Below are 21,980 nucleotides of genomic sequence, written 5' to 3' on the forward strand. Positions count from 1 at the left end.
CATACAGCCTCTTCTCTACACAGTGAGCTCAGCGGATTTGGAGTAGACCACTCTCGCTGTTCGCCTCGACAGTGGGCACGGCGAGGCTGTGTGGCCCACGGCACAGGGTGCGCGGACACATGTTGCAGTGTGCGGTGCGCAGAGCAGTGGGCACGGCGAGGCTGTGTGGCCCGCGGCACAGGGTGCGCGGACACATGTTGCAGTGTGCGGTGCGCAGAGCAGTGGCTCCATTACATCAGACGAATGCTGCGTTAAGCTAGCTTCCGTCGGCTCCTGATAGATTGGGTCAAGAGAGTCAGGAAAGGTCGGCTGAGGTCAGCCCAGTCAGAAGACGATTTAGGTTGCCGCTGGAAGGCTGTGCCATGTATTAATACATTCTCTGACCGACTTGACAACACGTTCGAACCAAATTGGGCTGAAGGGGAGGACCTCGCGGATCGGGTACCCGTATCGGATGGGTAACAGGTTGGGTTGGGTACGGACCCTTGAAAAAACACGGGCATCGGTACGTTTACAGAATGACTGGTATTGCTTCAGCGAATACTACACTAAGAAACCGCCTGCACCTTGTTTGGTCAAAATTAGTTCAATTCGCGCTACTTTTGCAACTATTAATAAAAAACAAAAAGATTGGATGTTAGTTTTGTTGAAATGTTCAATAATTTAGAAGTCAAATGCTAGAAAAATGCAAGTGGTTGGGTAACGGGTGTATACTTACAACCGATTAGAAATGGGTACCGGGTGAGATGGGCACTACCCCACATGTAGCGGATGGATTGGGCAAAGGAAATGTTATCCAAGAACTCCTCTAGATTGAAGGTTTGCATACTTTTAGCAGAATAATCAGTTTATGTTCTCCATAGGTCATTACACCAAAAGGCCTTTAAATGAAGGATCTGTTGTTCCCATCCGATGCTTGTACACGTCGCTGCCTTTAGGGCGAACTGCCACATATATCTTTATAAACCTTTCAGCCGATACGTTCGTATAGATATTCTTTTCACCTATTCAACCCATTCAGCAGATCCTAGCGCCTATCATGGATTTATGCCCAAGCGCTTTTGCCATTTTGATGTTCCAAACCGGACTTAATTGAAAGGCAATGTTTAGCCTTCGTTGTAACAAAACAATAAGCATCAGTTACAGAAAGAAGCGGTGCCACCTTTTTCCGAAGTAGGAAGGTATTAGCCTCCTATCGAACATTTTCTCTTGAATTTAGCCCATTTTTTCCAACGATGCCCTAGTCATTCAGAATCGAATAAATATCCTGTTGATGTAGACTCCGGTTCCTCGTCGGCTCCTGTGTTTTATGGGGTTTGTTTTGCAGTTGATGGGTATCCTCTGGACTATCTGGGGCCTCCTGTCCGCCGCCGCCGCCGGGCCCGCGGCACACGCCCGCGATCTACCGCTGGCCTTCGCTCAGTCCGGCGCCCCCTGCTGGCTCAGACAGAGAGCTGATCGAAAGCCGGGCATGTTCAAAGATCCTCTAGTGAAAGGGTAGACCTTTTTTGGAGTTGATTGCTCCCACGCCTCACGCCTCCCGCGTTTGTGTTGCAGTTTCCATGTAGGTATGTGCATACGTGGACCACGTTCCAATCAGCCTCACGTTCTCACACCTATATCCAAAATTTTGGCAAACTGTCTAGGCGCAGACTGTTTAAAATCGGGCCACGGTGTAAGTTTGTTGAAGTCAACTACTCAATTATCAGCCAATTTCGTAATATCTTTATGCTTTGTTATGTTATAAAATTACGATGCTCCGAAAATTGTAGTGCCAAATTATGCATGGACTAGACTATCGTTTAATCAAAAAACCGCCTACAGTTATTCTGTCAAGCTGGTCCCAGATGGAAGAACTCGTATAAGCTTCCCGGTTATATAAGTATCATACACTGTGTTCTAAAACAAGAAGGCAGTGTTGCTAACTTCAGAGCAGAGGTTTGAAGCAGGGGCATAACGGTATCTCTGATCGAGCAAGGAAATAGTCAAGTTGCGTAGCAACGACAATGAAACAGGTTTGACAACTTCGCAACCGTGATAACAGTGCATTTTGAATGAAATGATGCTGATTTGCGCGTTGAGAAGGCGTGACATTTTCGATAGAGTAAGTATTTGGTGGCGCCCGATTTAGACCGACCTTGCGCGGACGAGTGCGTTCCCAACGCCTCTTGCATGGCAGCTATCGGAGCCCATCCAGTATTGCGACCATTTGCGGTCGACGCTCCCTAAAACGCCGCCTCCTGTGCACTGCTTAAAACATGCCACTTTGCCTCATTTACTAGATACTACTAAGAGAAAGACCGGAGCTAAGCTAGTAAGAAACGTGGGAGTATTTCAGCGGCGCATCAGAGTGCAAATTTAGCACCAGTACAGAGACCAAGTCATCGTTTGATCGCTCAGTTCAGCTCGGTCGTGTTGGCAGCGGTTAACAGGGTAACTTTTTTCTCGGCGGAAATTGTTTCTGACATCTTTCTTTCCTACAGCTGGTACAATGTTTTGGGAAGACCGTGACCTCTGCTCCTACAGCCATGAAGCAAGGCATGTTTAAAGCACCTTGTCAAAAACTGCATCTTAACGGCTCTGTGTTCACATCTCAATAATTTACAATGATCTTAAGTCAATGGACTCTAAGCTTCGGCCAGGTGAGGAGCTGCAAAAGCTAATAGACTTAACATCGTTCTGAAGACAAATCACAGCTTGCCTTTTATGTTGAACAAAGACACACCGAAATTTGAAATTGCTACAAATATGAACAGGATGCAGACATTAACATGCCTGCCATGTTGGATGGTACGCAACGATCGATAAAATAAAGTACTTATGATTCTTTTCACATATTTACCTGAAGCACTATACCTGAAGCACTATTCTGATTTGCAGCCAAGTGATAAGCTGCATGAAAAACATATTGATTAGGTATTAACATTACTGCCACTTTTCACGATTTAATTGGAGCGTTTTTGCTAGAGCAAGTTGTAAGTAAGCCGGTAATTCAGACAGAACCGGTATCAGTGTTCTATTGCCCTGCCGTATCAGTATGTCACTGATCAGATTACGAGCCTGACCGCGGCCAGAGACAGCGGAAGCGGGCGGGTGAGTTGAGCGCGACAGCGGAAGCGGGCGGGTGAGTTGAGCGCGACAGCGGAAGCGGGCGGGTGAGTTGAGCGCGACAGCGGAAGCGGGCGGGTGAGTTGAGCGCACCCTCGCCAAACGAGCCTGACCGCGGCCAGAGACAGCGGAAGCGGGCGGGTGAGTTGAGCGCACCCTCGCCTCTTATCCAAACGCTAGCGGGCAATCCCGCTGGTTTTCCAACCCATCCCGAATACCTGATGTTTCGTATCGCATTTCCTCGAACGTAGAACCACGCACGGTAAGCTGCGTATCGCATGTCTTACATAACATATTTGCATGCACTTGTCTTCCTTAACGAAAATCTTACTGTGAACGGTAGATCTACGCATTGCTTAACGCGGTTTTATTTGAACTGTGCTTACGCAAGTCTTCGTGTTACGATTTCTTAAGGACGCACTTATGAGAACACGCAATGACTGGCATGCGGACGTCTTATTGCATCTTTTGCACAACATTTCTTTGTTTTGCGTTCTTTTGGGTACGCAATTCTTCGTACCGCATCCCTCCATAGGCACACGCAATTATTTGGATGGCCTATATTCGCATCTTCATTTTTTTGCATCATGATTTTCTTTTTCAAATTTGCAATGCCTCAGCTGGGAGGGTCTAAATGCGTGTTAAGACCCGTTCGTGCCTTGCAGACCGGCTGCAGATTCAGCAGCCATTTGCTGTCGCGGAGATGCCACTCTGAAAACCCGCAGACACGCAAACTGTGGGTAAAATAAGTTCAAAAGTGACACTTCTCGAGTGTACAACACCTGTCATACAACACCATCGAAAAAAATTGGTAGGAAGAGATATGATACGACAGAACGTGTATGCGAAGGAATCCGACACGGGGTATTACGCGTACAAAGTTTTCGTGACGAAGATTTGCGGATAAGCAGGTTTGTAGACACGGCTATTGGAGAACGAAAATCCGCTCACGAAATATTGCGGTACGAAGGCTTGCGCACGACGATCGGCGTACCCAGTTGTGTGCAATAAGAGCTGCGGTCCAAAGATCTGTGCACGAAATTTTGCGTGCAACGTAATGTGTTAACAAATGTGGTGCGTAGTTCTGTTTGGTTGCGACTTTTTGGCGATCACCATCCTCTTCCCTGCGCGCGCATTTTGTGATTACCGCGAGACGAGCAGACGCGCAAGGCTAACCCGTGGTTTTTCATGCAGTCTTGTCGACAGGCGATTTATTTGTGGTATGCCTGTCGGGATTCCCAGTCTGGCCAGCGAGCCCTGCAGCGCTTGGGACATCGAATAATCGGGTAGTCCCGATTGTTTATGGAGTCTCCGAGAACTTCAAGAACAATGCCAAGAATGACAACCGACCGCTCTAAAAGGTTCTCGTGTAAGTCAGTATTAACTTCACTTATACTCCCTCGATTCAAGTGACACCTGACGTTTCCACGTGTCTCTGAGATGATTCGGGAGATCTAAAACCGTCAGGCATTTCCAAGCTGTTCACGAAATTTCATATGTGTTTGTCATCTTACTCAACAATTGATCTTCCAAGTAGCCAACGAGCTGGTCAATCACTTTACGTCACCTTTCGGGGGCAGTTGAAGGCACCATTCATCTGGTCAGAGCACGTCCGATATAGTCAGGGAGCCAGACAACGGATAAAGTTTTGACGACATAACGTCCGTCCGAAACCACTGGCCACCTGAGACGCTCAGACGTCTGTGACCACTAGAAAACACCAAAGGCTGATGGACCCGGAGACGGTGGAATCGTGTCCAGAGAAGATCAAGGGACGTCTGGAAAAATTACTGGACTCAGGACACATCTATCATATCCATGTCTGGTGCTCTTTTCTCTATTTTCGGAAAAAACTCGTGACGCGGACACGTGCGCCCGTGGGACCGGTGGCGCAGGCATGTGCGCTCGTGGGACCGGTGGCGCAGGCATGTGCGCTCGTGGGACTGGTGGCGCAGGCATGTGCGCCCGTGGGACTGGTGGCGCAGGCATGTGCGCCCGTGGGACTGGTGGCGCAGGCATGTGGGCCCGTGAGACCGGTGGCGCGAGCATGTGCGCCCGTGAGACTTTATTGTGGCCCTGGAATAAATGTAACTGAAGTTTTATAGCGTAAATTTCGCTTATTAGTCGTAGCGTCGTAGCGCTGTTTTCCCTTTCCCTCAGATCCTGACAACCATCCTGCCGCGTCTCTCATTTGTGGATTGTAACCGTCCACAGGAACCTGACCTCGTTTCCACATATAAAGGTTCACGGCAATTATCACCTACACACCTAGGAGAAAAAGTGGAACAAAACCAATATCCCAATGTCGCGTGTTGAGTGGATCTAAACGTCATGTCAACTGAAAAGTGGATTCAGCCAACCTCATAGTAGGCACATCTTGTGGGTTAGTTGCTCTAATGTTGATGATAATCGATCTTCAATAAAGTTATTGGGAGGTACTGGTAAAATCATGTTAGCGAGTAAACATTGGTTATATTGTCAACACTTAATGTTTTAGGCTGTGATTATTTGTGACCATGGTTACTCGTGTCAAGCCCGATGCACTTCCTGATGTACACACAGAAAAAATGTCGCTCGACTCGTGTCTGGACGACGTATGGGACAAGCTGCATTTCATGGATTGTTTGTAACAGTCCCAAAGCTTCAAACCCCTATCATTTCATGGATTGTTTGTAACAGTCCCAAAGCTTCAAACCCCTATCATTTCATGGATTGTTTGTAACAGTCCCAAAGCTTCAAACCCCTATCATTTCATGGATTGTTTGTAACGGTCCCAAAGCTTCAAACCCCTATCATTTCATGGATTGTTTGTAACAGTCCCAAAGCTTCAAACCCCTATCATTGCATGGATTGTTTGTAACAGTCCCAAAGCTTCAAACCCCTATCATTTCATGGATTGTTTGTAACAGTCCCAAAGCTTCAAACCCCTATCATTTCATGGATTGTTTGTAACAGTCCCAAAGCTTCAAACCCCTATCATTTCATGGATTGTTTGTAACAGTCCCAAAGCTTCAAACCCCTATCATTTCATGGATTGTTTGTAACAGTCCCAAAGCTTCAAACCCCTATCATTTCATGGATTGTTTGTAACAGTCCCAAAGCTTCAAACCCCTATCATTTCATGGATTGTTTGTAACAGTCCCAAAGCTTCAAACCCCTATCATTTCATGGATTGTTTGTAACAGTCCCAAAGCTTCAAACCCCTATCATTTCATGGATTGTTTGTAACAATCCCAAAGCTTCAAACCCATCATTTCATGGATTGTTTGTAACAGTCCCAAAGCTTCAAACCCCTATCCGTAGCGGTTGGGAACAGAATGCAGCTATGCAAAACTGCGAAGGGGGAGGGGAATATCCACTGCCGAGGAGGCGCCAGGGCCACAAACTGGTCGATAGGGCTCCACTAATGCCGGAATGTCTCAGGCACGCCGTGAGCGGCCGCCGATATATTAGCCTACCAACTAGGTGGTATGTTAAGCCGCTACTACAGGATTATAGTTGTTACAGTACTGGTGCAGTCGTACAATTATAGTGACTTCCAGATGTTTCACTTAAGATGTCAACTTTAAAAGTGCATGCAAGGACGCCAGATTAGATTGGTGTATTTCACGTCATCATTATGGGCTAGGAGAAATAGATGCGACGTTCGTTCCCGCGCTCAGTGGCTGCACACATCATTTGTAAGACACTGGCAGGTGTGGACCATTTTTGAACTAGGAGAGGAACGCTCGTGTTCAGGGAATGTCGTGTCGGGGGGGACGTTCTGATAGACAGATGTAAACTCACCGTCGCAAGAAAAATTTCAAAATGCTAAAATATCTGTTATCTAAAGGAATACGCTAAGGCGTGTTTTCTATGCATATCAAAGCGTTTTTATGATTGACATTTCGAATGAATCACCCTGTTGATGGCGGTTATTTGGATAATACTTAAAAGATAAAAAGACGTATCGTCAAAAACAAGAAAAACAAAGCAAAACATTATAAAATAAAACAATTATGGGTAAGGCATGAATTCATGGGAGCTCCACGAACAATTCGTACTGCCCGGAGTCTCGTGAAATTCCGAAATAAAACTATTTTTAGACCGGTCCGAGCCACGAAGGGTCCACGCTGTTAGGTATCGCGACGTCTTAAACCTTAGAACCGTGCATTTGGAAATGCACGGAAATGCCCAGGTCGTGACTGGCCCAGAAAAAAAGAACAGTAGGAAAATGAGTGCACTATATTGATGATGTTGCATGCGTTGGTCGGTAACCCAGGTAAATTGCTGATTTGAACTAGCTGCGCGCAGCCAACTGGCATTCATTGTTTTCCGTAGCAGACCACAAACATTGCGACACCTAACCGCGTTGGCCCTTTGTGGCTCGGACCAGTCTGAAATATCTTCCATCATATTTTTCCGTAGTGCTTTGAATTTAATTATTGATGACTGAGGCTCTGGAGCGAAACCTTACCGCCATCCCAGCGCATGTGCCGGTGGTGCAAAAATGTTGTGGGACAGCAGGTTGGTTTTTACTTCCGTCGCATTGCAATGTGGTGCCATGTAGCGTAGCAAACTGGTGCATTCGACGCTTCATCACCCGAAGCATGCGTGGTTACGCAGACATGTGCCTGGCTCCCAATATCGGTTCTTGGTTAACATTGGCTCCCATGAGCAGGGATACTTGGTCCCGGCTTCCGCTGGTTCTTTCATGAACACGAGCCGTGGGAGGGATGTCACTGTCTCAAATGAGAATGAATTTATTTGGTTGTATTGCAAATACCAGACCACGGTACCTATTTCCCACTGTTTCTTGCACAAGCACCAAACCCTAGTTTCAGGTTCCCATTGGTTCCCTCGTGAAGAGCATAGCCCGGTTTCTGGGTTTCACTGGTTCCTCACAAACACCACCAGCCGATTTCATTTGGCTTAGTCTCATAACATCATATCCTTTCGTCTGTTCTTCTTGCATTTATACTTGTTAGCCGCTCGAAATTCATTCATGATTTTTTCAGGTCTTCTACTTGTTACTTCATTCGCTTGGTTCCATTCGTTACAACACTAACTCACTCGTTACAACACGTTACCACAAAATACCATAAAATACCTCATCTCGGCACAAAGACCACCTACGTGGTCCTTTTACAGGCATTGCATTTTGGTGGGGTTTGTTCAGTCCTTGAGTCTGGCCAGTGCGCAAAAATCCGAGCTAATAAAGGAAACCAAACCCACCGTAAGTCGCCTGCCGGTTCTGCCGAAACCAAACCCACCGAAAGTCGCCTGCCGGGTGCACGTGATTCTCGAGTGTCATGATTGGCGTGGTCAAACTGCCACACGAGAGATGCTTCCACTGGGACACGCTTTCCGCTGGCAGTCACCGGCCGACACTGACTGACATGTCTCGCGTGCGGAGTGGGCCGTTACTTCAGCCTCTCGGCAGGACTCCCGCGCCGGCGTGACTCGCCTGGCGCCGGCCGGCAGCGCCGTTCGTCACGAATGCAGCAGCGGCCGGGCACGCACTGCTCCAGGTTGCCGCCGAGGTGCTGGTCGCCTCCCTTCACCGCTGTTTGTGGCGGTGTCGCAACGAGTCTGGCTGGCGGCTCGTTGCTGCGAGGCGAGCGTCGGTCGAGTCGCGGCTCGGCCGCCGCCGCCGCCGCCGCCGCAAACATGGCCGTAAATACACCGTGCGCCGTCAACAGATACCGTGGACGGGCGCTGCCCGGTGCGGGCGATAGAAAGTCAACGCCTGGCCTGGCGGTGGCGGAGCGCGGCGCGTGCCGGCGCGTCCCGGCAACGTGCAACACGCCGCCGGATGGGCTGGCAACTAGGCCGATCCGACCCAGCACGTGCGCAGCGCCGCCGAGCCGGTTGCAGCCCCCGGACGAGGCCCGTCGGCGGCACTGGCTTTTGATCGCCGTGCACGCGCTCGGTCTGGGGCTTATGAGCGTTGAAGTAGGGCCTACGGATGTAAGCGTGAGGGTAAGCGACGTATGGAAGGTTGTTTGTTTACATACTGGCTGAATGTGACATGTAATCTGATACATGGCTATCCGCGGGACGGGCAATCCAAATATTCCCACCCGTAAGCCAAGGCCTTGACTGACGAGCTGATTTCCGTTTTGCATCGGTATTCTCCCGTGTCAATCATCTGAAAAAGTGTCATTTCCTGTGTCTGTTAAGTACAAACGAGAACTTTTTACGGCCGGAAAACGGCGGACAAACAGTCATGCCATCCGAACCTCAGAGATTTTCCAAAGAACTGCTTCCACGATATCCGTGTGGAAATGCACAAACGCTCACAGTCTCATACAAATCAAAATGTCGTGGACGAAAACGCGTGCTGCGCGCGAAGGCAGTGCAAACACAACCTTCTTCCAAGCCAGGTTTGCTGTGGTGCCCACAAACTACTACCAATAGCTTAGCTTCCAACAGTTTTGCTCTTCGATGAGACAATATTAATATTCTTATTTCTCTTGGACAAAACAGGAGAATGGGAGATAGATGTAATATTTCGGTCACATGCCTCTATCGAAACGAATAGCAGTTGTGAATACAAATTTCCCACTGGTATTCATTTCGATAAAGGCATGTAGCTTAAATAGCGCATCTATTTTCGCTATTATTCTGCTTATTGTACGAGGAATATGGCTATTAATGCTGTCTCATCTATACGCATAACGTTGATCGCAAATGCATTTAACAACCTATGTAATTCTGCCTTTCGCTTGAAAACCTAAGGGCTCTATGTTTAGCTCTTAAGAATTTGATGAGCTTCATGAACATGAACAACACTGTCGAGCAAGTTCTGCCCAGTGTTGCGCGCATGCATCAGCGTAGCATTTGTTCTCTAAAAAATAAGCTTTCCTGATTATATGTATATATATATATATATATATATATATATATATATATGTATATATGCACGCATATATAGTATATTTATCTTTCCTACTTTACGCTTTGTTTCAATGGTTTCGTCAAAACGCACGATGGCTAATTCATAAGCCTTGATCGTTGGGTCAGGCCTCTCAAGGTCATGCCATATCGAGATTTCGGACTGCGGTAAGATCCACCTCGGAACCGCGGCGCCTAGCGACATGCAACGAGACTCTGCGTGCCCTCTGATGCTGCTCGCCTTCGGCCGGGTGCCAGTGTTAGTCTGCTCTGCGACCTGCACCCGCACACTTGCAGCCCCGGTTGCATCCCCGGACGAGGCTCGTCGGCGGCACTGGCTTTTGATCGCCGTGCACGCGCTCGGTCTGGGGCTTGTGAGCGTTAAAGTACCGTGTTCCGAGCGAATACCACTGAGCAAACGCGGGGCACCTGTGTGCCCGCTCGAGAACAGAGGCTGGAAAACTGCGCGTTCCGCCAAAACGCCGAACTTATACCACCGGCCGCCGGCGGGACGTATCGGACTGAGAAAGCGGCACTCGCTCGCCTTGTTCAGTGCCATTTGTTAGATAGTTCGCCGGACTAGATCACTGCCGGAATGGTGGGGAAAGTCTTCTCTTGTCTGCATGCGTATGAGCGTTATGTGTGCGTGTGCTGCATGACTTCATGTTTCATTCCTTCATATGTGAATTCGGGAACAAGAGCCGCTATGATAGTAGATTACCCTGCGATGTTAGCGCGCATTCAAACCTGCATGCATTTGTCAATTGTGCAAACGAGTCGACCACACCTATACTGGGTCTTGTGACACCGTTTGATATCACATACTATTTCAGCATATATGTCATGCAGAGGAGTTTAAAACGTCATTCTTCTCTCAGCATCATGTTCATTGTGGGTTATGTCAGGACAGGAGGCAGGATTTTGATTACCTGGCTGACCCTCATGTCCTGGTTTGAAACACCTTCACAGAAAGCATCAACCAATACACAGTTTGGAGAACTGATGCAGTGTGTCCTGGGCTGACCGAGACAAAAATGCGATGACTTGAACACCGCGACCCAATCTCAACGAAAGATGGTCGGCAAGGACGCCTAGTGACCCTCACCGGACAGAGTCCCAAACGGGCTGTCCGATGCCGCTTCCTGTTTACCGCAAACGTGCCTGCTTTTTATATGTAGCAGCGGCGGGCCTGCGAGACCCCATCGTCAGAATAGGCCGAGCAAAGCGCCCGTCCGGAAGGGGCTCAGCACCTGTTTGGTTATCACATGTGACCCAAGAATGTTTCACGGTTGAACAGCTCTCGATCTTTTATGTAAGAAGAGGCTAAAGGAGGTGTGTGGCGGGGCTCACAACTGAACTGTTCGATAGATTATATCCTCATCCATTATTTCTAACCTTCAGCTTTGAAATCGTTCGTTTGACTTCACAGCTGGTGCATGAATCGCTAACCGTTTGGAAGAATGCATCTATGATTCACGGTGGCGTTATTCCGCCGCGCCGGGTGCTTTCCTGACTACTGCAGCCCCCATGAGCGGATGGTCAGCCGGTTACAGCTCATTAAGTGGACTGCGACCATCCCTAGATTTTCACCATTGCCATTTGTTCGCAGGTTGGAAGAGCCGCCTGTGGCTCTTCCCACTGATGATTCTTCCGCCGCTCCTGACTGCGCAGTCCGTGGGGTCATCACTGCCCAGTGTAAGTACCGTCTTCCGAAGCTGCCAACCAGACGCGCGCATAAATCTCAGGAAACAGCCCCAGAATCCGGAATTCACCCTTGGAATCTGTGCACATACTTTCTAACAAGTACTGAGCTCAAAACAGCCAAGCTGTGCTGTTGGTCGATCGCGTGATGGGTGCGAGGCCGAACGTCTGATGAAAGCGTCTGTTTCGCTGCTGTGCATGTATCTCACAGCATGAACCGGTGTAAGCATATTTGGAGCGCCAAATATCGTGTGGGGAAATCCGCACATGCATGCATGTGGGATGAATAATAAGCTGTACCTGTCATCATAACAATCAACACGAGGCATGCCGCGCTTTGGACATTGTTGTGATTCAAACTTTCTTATTCCATAACGGTGATGAATATATGAATGGCATGTATTACTCTGAATACCGATATGATAGTCAGGGAAAATAAATAAAGCGGATAGATGGTGCGTTGTATCGATTGACACCTGCGTGGTTAATTTGTGAGGAATTGTCATATTACCCGACATCCAGATGAACTCTTCTCGTACGTGCGTACAACGTAACAATCGCAATTGAGTGCTTGCGCGCCTGCCAACCTTAGTACTTTACCCGAAATTAATCAGCTTTCAACCTTCTCAGGCGTGGGCGCAAAGTGGTCTCAATGCCGATGCGCCCTTGACCTCCAGACCACCAAAGCGAACCCTTTCAGGCTGGGACAATATTCACTCTGGCCTTACGTCAGAGGAGGTGCAGCAGCCGGCCATCTCAGCTGGCTGCTACTGGAGAATTGAAATTATCTTTTCGCCATTGAGTTTCCCTCACGTGGTTCTCATAGCTGACCTGAGAGGTAAAGTCAAAGCCTGTACCCATAAACCCTGATGCGTGAGAAATTCAACGATATCCGGTTTGACCTTTTCGAGCATCAGTTACCTTTCAAGTAAGAAAGACTTGCTTGCTTGTGAACAAAACAATGAGCAATGCGGCTTTCTGGCGTAAAAGCGGGGACTTGAGTGGGACAAAATAGCTAAACTCCGGATGTTTAGAATTAAAAAACTGTAAACGGAAAGTACACCCGATTATGGATTTTACAATCGGGTGATTTCCCGGATAGATTTGCCAATATTCCAGACAATGCGCCCAAATCTGTCAAGATAGACGGTTATGCTTCTCCGTACACCTTCCTTCCTGTTCAACCCCTGAACTTTGCCCTCGGCTCCCGACCTGGGAAATCAGTTGGGGAAACCGGGGAGGAGATCACGTCAAACAGGATTAGTTATATGATTATGATCAAGCTCACTTCAGTTAGTGCCAGTGCAAGTTCAAGTAGTCGGGGTGTAACCTCACAACAACGGTTGAGGGTGCAATTCAAAGTTACGCGTTCGTTCTTTCCATGCAACGACATAGGCCTAACGTTAATGCTCCGACATGCTGGAAATACAGGTGCATCACCAACTAACCGCGAAGACTTACAAACATGCAAGGCACAGGCGTCCAGAGCGGCGAGAAGGATCTTGACGCTCAACCAAACGATATGTGAGATGGACCCAGCTTTTGTGTCGTATCTGCCGAATCAGTACCGCTGAGGATGTGAGCTTGATGCCATAACAAGTCGAAGTCGGTCGTGTATCAATGGTGTGAGAATGGGCTTTATCTGAATCACTGCTGTCCTCGCAGTAACGGTAAATCGGATCACCACCATGTCATAGACGAAAACAGCGTCGTCATCTTTCAAACCCATTCCCGAATGTCAATATAGCTACAACCGTGGTAATGCTTGCTTTATAAACAATAACACCAGTTTCCTGTTAAAGAGGGCAATGCCCATCCATATCATTGGTGGTTTTGACCTTATCTCGTTAGTCAGGTGGTTTTGGCCAAGGCACTATCAAGTTAGATATTGATTACATTAAAATAATGAACAAGGATTGGATCTGCCGCAAAATCGTTTCGGCGTTAAGCATACAGAAAACTTATGACATGCTTGCCACATATGCATAATCGGTAAATCTTGAACTCAGCTTCAACCATCTTCGGATATCTTTTGTAAGTAACTTCTGCATGGTTTTGATCGTAAGATGGGCTCAATGGAAAACGAATATCTTTTGCAGCCGGCTTCTCAAAGCAAAGGGTCGTAGAACCCGAACACTGCCCCGTTACCGCCGGTAGAGCAGTGATACAATCTAGCATAAAAACAACCAAAACCGAAGCCCATTCGCATGGCGAGTTCCCAGAGCAGGAAAAACGGCAAGAGGTGCAATAGAAAGGTTCACTGAGCGCGGCCAGCCTGCAGCGCACACCGCTACGCAGCCGCGGTGGAATCATCCCGTTATAGTCACTAGCGCAGTGGTCATGGCGACCGATCTCATTCTGCAGTCCATGTGCCAAGTCAGCATAGGATGTGTACATTTGGTCGCTGCAAGGCTCTACAGAGCGTTGTAGAACTCCGGCTATCGATCCGTGGAAAATACGCGGGCTGCGAAGCCAGCTTTTCACTGATGGCGAGCTCCAAAACAAGAAGAAGTAGGCGCGATAAGTCGTGGCACGACTTGATGGCCAGGCTTTGCCTGTAGGCCCTGCTGCCAGGAAAGTCCGGCCACACGTATAATGAGGGCCGGCTCGGCAGGGAAACGTGATGAAATGACTGCCGTAGGTTGTAGTCAAAGCGATGCACAGGCTGACAGGGTAATTCACATCATGCTCAACTTATCGCCATCAATGACGTGAATATTTATCCAACTGTCATGTGCAGCGCGGAAGTTTTTTAAGTTCATGCCTAGGGGAACAAAAATATTTGTATGAATTTGTAGGCGTAGCCTGCTCAGACCTTGCGTCGCAATTAAGAAACATCAAACAAATAGGTGGAATTCTTCAATGAATATATATATATATATATATATATATATATATATACGTCATTTTAAGTAATCTCCGTCATTACCGTCAGTGAAATCACGTCCAATGGTGGAAACTTTTTCTTTTGAGCATAGGACGTTGAACCCGCAACCGCAACTCGAAGTTATCACTACCCGCTCCCACCGCTGGTCTGATACAGCTGCAGAATGTCGCGCGCCGGGCCCCATGAAAGTTGCAGGACCTTATTCTTACCGGCCCCGATTTTCTATGTCCAGATCATGTGAGGTCACCAACCTAAACGATCTTACGCAAGCAACAGATCCGAAACGTAGTTCAATGTAATTTGGCCATTTTTGGAATGCATTTCGAGCCGTTTTGCATGGGAGGCGTTGGGTTTAGACCACTTGCGGTGCCAAGCTTACGTGACTTTTGAACCCGAAAACTCAGCAGGCACCGATCCAGTTCGTGAGATTATAGTGCAGCCGACCTGTTTGCTAGACAAGGTTACGGAGGGCTTTACGTAACATACGGCGACATGGTCGCCCCGGTGCTGCGTTGGCTTTCTTCGGCAGGCTCCCAGCTGACCTTGCCCCGCTTCTTGTGCCGCAGAGCTCGTACTCAGTGTTGCTGGCCTGCGAATTCACCATACCTCAGCCAGACGATAGAAGGCGGCGGTAACTAGCAATTCGTTCTAGCGTGGCTATCCCTTGATATTGTTGGCCTTACCACCCAACTGGGTCTCTCGCAGACTCGCTGTCTGTCGTTATATCTCGCCAACGATCGCGAACTCTATTTAACCTTTAGTTTTTACGTTGATAACATGCGTTCCGGAATCTTGTTTTGTTGGTTTTTTATCAGGCATCGTTTCCTTGTGTGTAGGATGGTGCGTTTTCTCTGTAAATACCATAAAAGGTCATCGGCCTTATTTACGTTCACTTGTAGATTAGCTTATCCTTGCCCTTTGTTGGCTTATTTTAGAGCTGCATTCACAGCTTACTTGACAGTGTCGCTGTTTTCCGCGTTGAGTTTACGATGGTACACAAGAGATGATATCAGATCAGATACGTGAACTGAAATGCTGAGTTGTGTCAATAGATGTTTTATAGCGTCGTTTACCGGTTGTGTTCACTTTTTGCCCTAATAGTGCCACTCCTTCGCCTTGTTGTCCAGAAAGATCATCAAAAAATCACTCCCATTTCTCTTGCCTGCTTAGCTCTACTCAGTTCTATGATGATGATCTGTTCTGTCAGCGATTGCAGTCAATATGCCTTACTGCGAACGTTCATTTTAGATAGCAAATGTATTGCATGGCTATATAAATGACAAACAATGTTATACTGTTACACATCAGACTGACATGATTTCCGTATCATACCGTTGTGTTAGATGTGCAGAGCATCATGAGGAAAGCCATCGATCAACACCGTATCGCAGTCCTATTTAACAGCCATGATACCGTCGGAGACGAGACGATAGCCAGTGATGTAATCGTCAGCTGCGCACTAAATAACTAGAAGTCGCTGGTGCCCTAGAGAGGCCAGTGACACCTTGGAGAATGAAAGTTAGTCGCGCGGCAATCCGTGACCGGATGAGGCATGTCAAATTTCAACAGCCAGGCTGTTTTTTAGCATTCCTCCTGGCTGTTTCAGAATTTCCACTTACAGCGGTCGCCACAAATTCTTTCCTTGGACTTCTTGGTCTCAGTGGCGGAACAATGCAATTTTCTTCAACAAAATCATCCATTTTTTTTCAGCATGCGGCTGGCGCATTTACCCGTAGACTTTTGATCCGATTGTTTTTCTCACAAATCGCTCAGAAGCTTACTTAAATGGACGGCGAAGATGGCTAAGAGGGAATGGGAATGATCGGGGCAACCACATCTATCTTTGGAAAACAAAACTATCATCGCTTGATACCCAGCGTCCGACCGGGGGCCTGAGACAACCGCGCCCGGCCGGAGAGCGGGAGTTGACCTCTACCCCGGCATCAAAACTATCATCGCTTGATGCCCAGCGTCCGACCGGGGGCCTGAGACAACCGCGCCCGGCCGGGGAGCGGGAGTTGACCTCTACCCCGGCGTCTCAAATTTCCTGACACCGTATGAGAAAAACAAAGACACCGTTTTGAAGGTGTCGTTACATCATAAAGGATGCACACCAAGGTTTTAACCTTAGGTCAAATTTGAGCGCACCTGAGATCACAGAACGTAGATAACGGTCCTTCCGATAGATACCGTTAAAACGTGTGTTAACACGTCAAGAGGGATGTTAAGGCACAACAATAAGCGTTAATACTGTGAGGAGTCCATTCCAACCATTTATGTATCCCTTCATCGGTCAGGTCAGATGAGGTCACCGTTTGAAATTGATCTGCCTGTAGCCTACAAGAAGGATGCTTTTATTAACTATACGATTCTGACTAAGTTCATTTTGTTAGGTGCAGCTGTGGAACAAAAGAATTCCAGACACAAAATGTCATTTCAGGGTGACCTAGAGGTCATCCGAGGTCAAATTAGGTAAAATCTACGCACCACCCAACTTACGAAAATGAGTACTAACCGGGTCTATGTGACCAGCGCAATACTTTTCTGTGGCCAGAAATAGTGTATTGCACATCTACAGGTACTCAAGATCGCATAGCTGTTGTGCACGTTGTGCAATGTGCATAGTACCGCCAACGCTTATCAATGAGTTTGTAACAAACTAAGAGCAAGTCCGTCGGTACATAAAATTAGACGTCACCAGCTTTACAAACACGATAGTGACTGCATGCATTGTACTCGTTCATCTGGCCTTTTCGTTACTGGCGGCATATGTAATTGACCTTGGATGATTTTGTATGACCTAGCATGTTCTTACATGGTCTATTATGAGCTCAATATGCATCATAATGATATCACAACATGTTTTCAGTGGAGTAGTCGGATTCTGCGTCTAAAATTGCACTGTCTATTTTGGGCTCAGCATGTGTTTTGCAGAATGTGCCCATAGAAATAGGTCATAACCTGGGCCAAGGCCATATGCTTTATGGTCATATGATCGCTGCGCGTGTAAGTTATGACTATTCTCCTCATATACAAATACCAAAACTGAACAAGAAGCGTAAAACTAGCACCTTTTACCAAAAAAAGGTAGCAAAAATTGACCTCAATTCCGATCGCTGGCCTTGCATTTTCAGAAGAAGACCTCAAACATGTTAACTGTAGTACTTTCAAGCTTTACTACTAAAACAAGTCTGAACAGTGACAAGTAAGCCACAGAAAAGTTATGTCTGGTTTAAACGTTTCAGAGATTGACCTCTGATCTGACCTAGGTCACCGATCTTGGTAGATCAAAGCTCCAGACTCGCAAAAATGATGCTAAATTGATAACTTAACAGGTACTGACAATCTAATTTTACTGCAAGCGTTCGTTTTACATCTGCGCTCGAAAATCCGCAGGGAAAAGTGAACTTCCCCCCCCCCCCCCTTCCGCCCCGGCAGGGCGAGGGATATCACAAATTGGAAAAGTGATAACATTCAGAAACAATGAAATATAATAAAAATCAAGTGGCTAGACCCAGAGGCTCGGAAGTCGTTCTGTTGAATGCCCTGACGAGAGCGCCAATTGATTTATGAAAAGATAGCGATTGTTAGCCTTATCGACTCACGAAACGACCTTATCGTCCTGCTGTACCGTTTGCGGTGGGATGAGTCATTTTCTCGCCCCTGGAGTGGGCCGCGGATGGAGCTAACCGTAAGGTGGCCATGCTGTTTTGAAATATATGCTGATAAGCCACTACTTGAACCACACTCTTTCACCTCCAATTCACACTCCGTTCTCCTCCTTTGTTGTGTTTCCAACGTCCGCGTCCCGGCCATATGTTTGCTTATAGCACAGCAAATACTCGACGGCATCATTTCTGGTCAAACTGAGGTAAGATATGCCATCTCGAAACTATCTGAATGAAGATTACACCGGGCAGAACGCCGCTGTTCCAAAAGTGTGTGCAGAGGGAGAAGGGATAGCGGAAAAGTGTTGACGAGTTCTGGAAGTCGCTTGTATTGGTTAGGTAACCTGTGGCGGAGTGAGGAGTAGGCCGCCGGCCGGTACTACGGCGGAGACATCATTCCTCAATCCTATTCAGGCCCGGTCCGTTTCCACCAATTTTGTCCGGGGAGCCGGACCCGCCTCAGAGTACTTAAATCGAAAAAGTTGCGCGACCAAAAGAGGAACGGGGGACCAGAGAGGGATGCGAAACACACACACACACACACACACACACACACACACACACACACACACACACACACACACACACACACACACACACACACACACACACACACACACACACACACACACACACACATACACACACACACACACACATATATATATATATATATATATAGCGATTATATATATATATATATATATATATATATATATATATATATTCGTAAATGTCAGCAGTAGTTTTACCCTAATGCATGTCTCAGTGAAGATCATATTGGGGGTTTGTTTGCTCCTCACCAAAGGTTTTCACGTCCCCGGTTATCTACCACCATACAAAACGTTATGTATGACTGAGCCTATGTTGTTAAACGATAACGTTTCTATGAAACCATTTACATCATCAGACATGCAAAACAAGCACAACAGCGTAATACAACACGTTGGACAGCGTGGCGGATCGATAGCGGGTGCATATTTCATCATCAGAGTTCATATCATGCAGAGTTCATATTTATTTTCCAGCGGCTTCAAAGCTCTCCCATATATATTTATAAAACAAATGCAAGATTAAATGATTAATTACTAGGGTGCCTCCAACAAAACGAAACGTCATTTGCTATCTTCAATAGAGCATTGACAACGGTCAAGGTATACATTGTGTACAGTGGCTTACTATGCAGGCAATAATACACACACATAATAAATATTAACACCATTCACACATTTCATTGGGTTACAATGCACAAATGACGCCTTTACTTTCAATTACCCTCGGTGGTAAAAGTCTTCCGTTATTTAAAGGCTGGGTACGTCTCACTTTATTTTAGTTGTGAATGATGTAGCTCTGTCTGTAATGTATATGGCGTGCATTATCAGAATTGTTTTCTTTTCAATGCAGTTGACTATGATGGTGGTGTTATCGACCAAGATGCTCTGGGTGAGCTGTGAGCGATTAGGTACTCTTAGTGTCTTTCTGGGGCATCATTTTGCAGGTGCATGATGATGCGGCGAGACAGCGATGTTGTGTGATCAATACAAGGTGGGTTGTTGCGGCGCGCACAGTCCCCGAGAGGGCATCGAGACTCGTAGACGACATCGGTAGCCTTGGGAGCAGATGTGTCCTGTGCTACGTTGATGGTTATGATCAGGCGAGATGCATCTGGCTTTTATAGGAAATCAGCAGTTTCTCCACTTTTTCAGGCAGTGGACATGCTACCTTTGTTCATAAGCTTTATTTGCCTGATTTGGTTGCTGTCAGGTTTGTGTTCTCCAGCGGTGAGAGAGCAGCGTTTGTGTAGTCATCGTCTGGTATGACCGACTATGTTGTCTAGTCTATGACTGTTGTTTGTAATTTTTCTTCGTAGCTTCTGATGCAAGAGTGGCCAGGTCGAGAAATATTTGCAAGGTGGGAATCGGCGCGAATAGCGCCATAACCTATGCATCTTAACTCACTCTCATCTCCACATGCTCTAAAAACTTCTATGAATCTTACGAACCTTGAACCCTAATCTTTGAAATCATGTGATGAATTCGCACAGTTCCATAGGATGGGAGAAAGACATGATGTTGTCGCTTCTTTGAACGCAAAGTCATGTTTCACAAATGCGCCCGTTGATACAACGATCGGGATCATTTTGAAAAACGTCTGAGAACATGATTCTATGCCAGCACTTACCTTTGTTAAGAGGTCTTAAGGAAAATCCTTGCAATCTGCACTCAGGATACGTTTTTTGTTGCGCGCAACGACAACTTTACCCTCCAGTCGGCGGAATGGCCATGTGCTCACCGCTGGGCGTGCTCTTCGGCTCGGAAGGCTATATGACACGTAGAGAGTCCATGGCAACGAAAATCACGGATGCCAAATCCTGCTTATGCGGGAGATGTGTCGGCAACCTTTTTATGCGAGCACTCAAATTGAGCAATTAATTATCTTCCCAAAAACTAGATTTTAAGAAAACTTACTTCTTCTATACGCTGTTGGACCACCTACAAACCAAAACATATCCTTCGCGCCGATGTCCACCCCGCAAATATTGCTCGACCTGGCCACTATTGCATTAGAAGCTACAAAACACAAAAGCAATTTGGTTAAACAACCACAGGCTGATCAGCATAGTCGATCATATCAGACGATAGCTACACAAACGTCGCTCCCTCACCGCTGGAGAACACGAACCTGACGGCAACATTATCAGTCAATCAAAACTTATGCACCAATGAAGTGCGCCCACCGCCCGAAAAGAGGAAAAGTTCGTGGCATTGTCCCAAAGATCTGTGTACCCATCAGACCTCACGACAAAACTTAACTGCTGATTTCCTATAAAAGCCAGATGCATCTCGCCTGATCATAACCATCAACGTAGCACAGGACACATCTGCTCCCAAGGCTACCGATGTCGTCTACGAGTCTCGATGCCCTCTCAGGGACTGTGCGCGCCGCAACAACCCACCTTGTATTGATCACACAACATCGCTGTCTCGCCGCATCATCATGCACCTGCAAAATGATGCCCCAGAAAGACACCAAGAGTACCCAATGGCTCACAGCTCACCCAGAACATCAGGGTCGATAACATCACCATCATAGACAACTGCATTGAAAAGAAAAAGCTTCTGACGCTGGATGTCGTATACATCACAGACAGGGCTACATCACGCTGCATCATCACCTGCCTTTGAATAACGGGAGACCTGTGGCACCCGGGCAATAGAGTGTGGATGTTGTAGTTTTTGCAATGTGATCCTATGAGATTTGTGGATGCCGCTCATATGCATTCTGCCTGTGTATCATTGTATGTACAAGTACTTGCACATTGTGTGCACCATGATCGTTGGCATAATTACACTGGATATGTGGATTGGTGTTTGTTTTTTCAGAGGGGTCTTTGGTCTTATCTCGTACGTGTTGTAGAAATTTCAGTAAATTATTTCTGAGGTCATCGAAATAGACGTGTATTCGCTTCCAAACGGCGATGCCGTCGGCAGTATTATATTGTTATTGTGCATGTCTTACATGCATGCTCACGTTAGTGGGTGAATATTCTTAGGCCGCCGACTTACCGGCATATCCTACATTTGTACACACCCAGTGACCCGAACCTTTCCCAGACCTAGCTGCTGTCCATGGGGGCATGGGATGAACACTCATTCCCATACGCTTTGGGAATACTGATTCAGAAACGCTGGCGCAGCCCCGGCCAACAAACGTGCCACCAGAGAAAGCCCATAAAGAGT

The 21,980-nt window shown here is 47.1% G+C and overlaps 1 protein-coding gene across 2 annotated transcripts in view; it reads left to right on the forward strand.

Annotated features, from left to right (window-relative positions):
* The window catches only part of LOC119091679 (uncharacterized), a 52,492-nt gene that overhangs the window by 7,720 nt on the left and 22,792 nt on the right, over positions 1 to 21,980 (forward strand). For both annotated transcript variants that reach the window (XM_037214495.1, XM_037214496.1), the window contains exon 2: positions 11,594 to 11,679. In XM_037214495.1, coding sequence (XP_037070390.1) covers positions 11,594 to 11,679 — 86 coding nt within the window. The remainder of the gene's footprint in view (positions 1 to 11,593; positions 11,680 to 21,980) is intronic.

This window comes from Pollicipes pollicipes, unplaced genomic scaffold (genome assembly GCF_011947565.3).
Source record: "Pollicipes pollicipes isolate AB1234 unplaced genomic scaffold, Ppol_2.1 Scaffold_3447;HRSCAF=4054_pilon_pilon_pilon, whole genome shotgun sequence".
Lineage (NCBI taxonomy): Eukaryota > Metazoa > Arthropoda > Thecostraca > Pollicipedomorpha > Pollicipedidae > Pollicipes > Pollicipes pollicipes.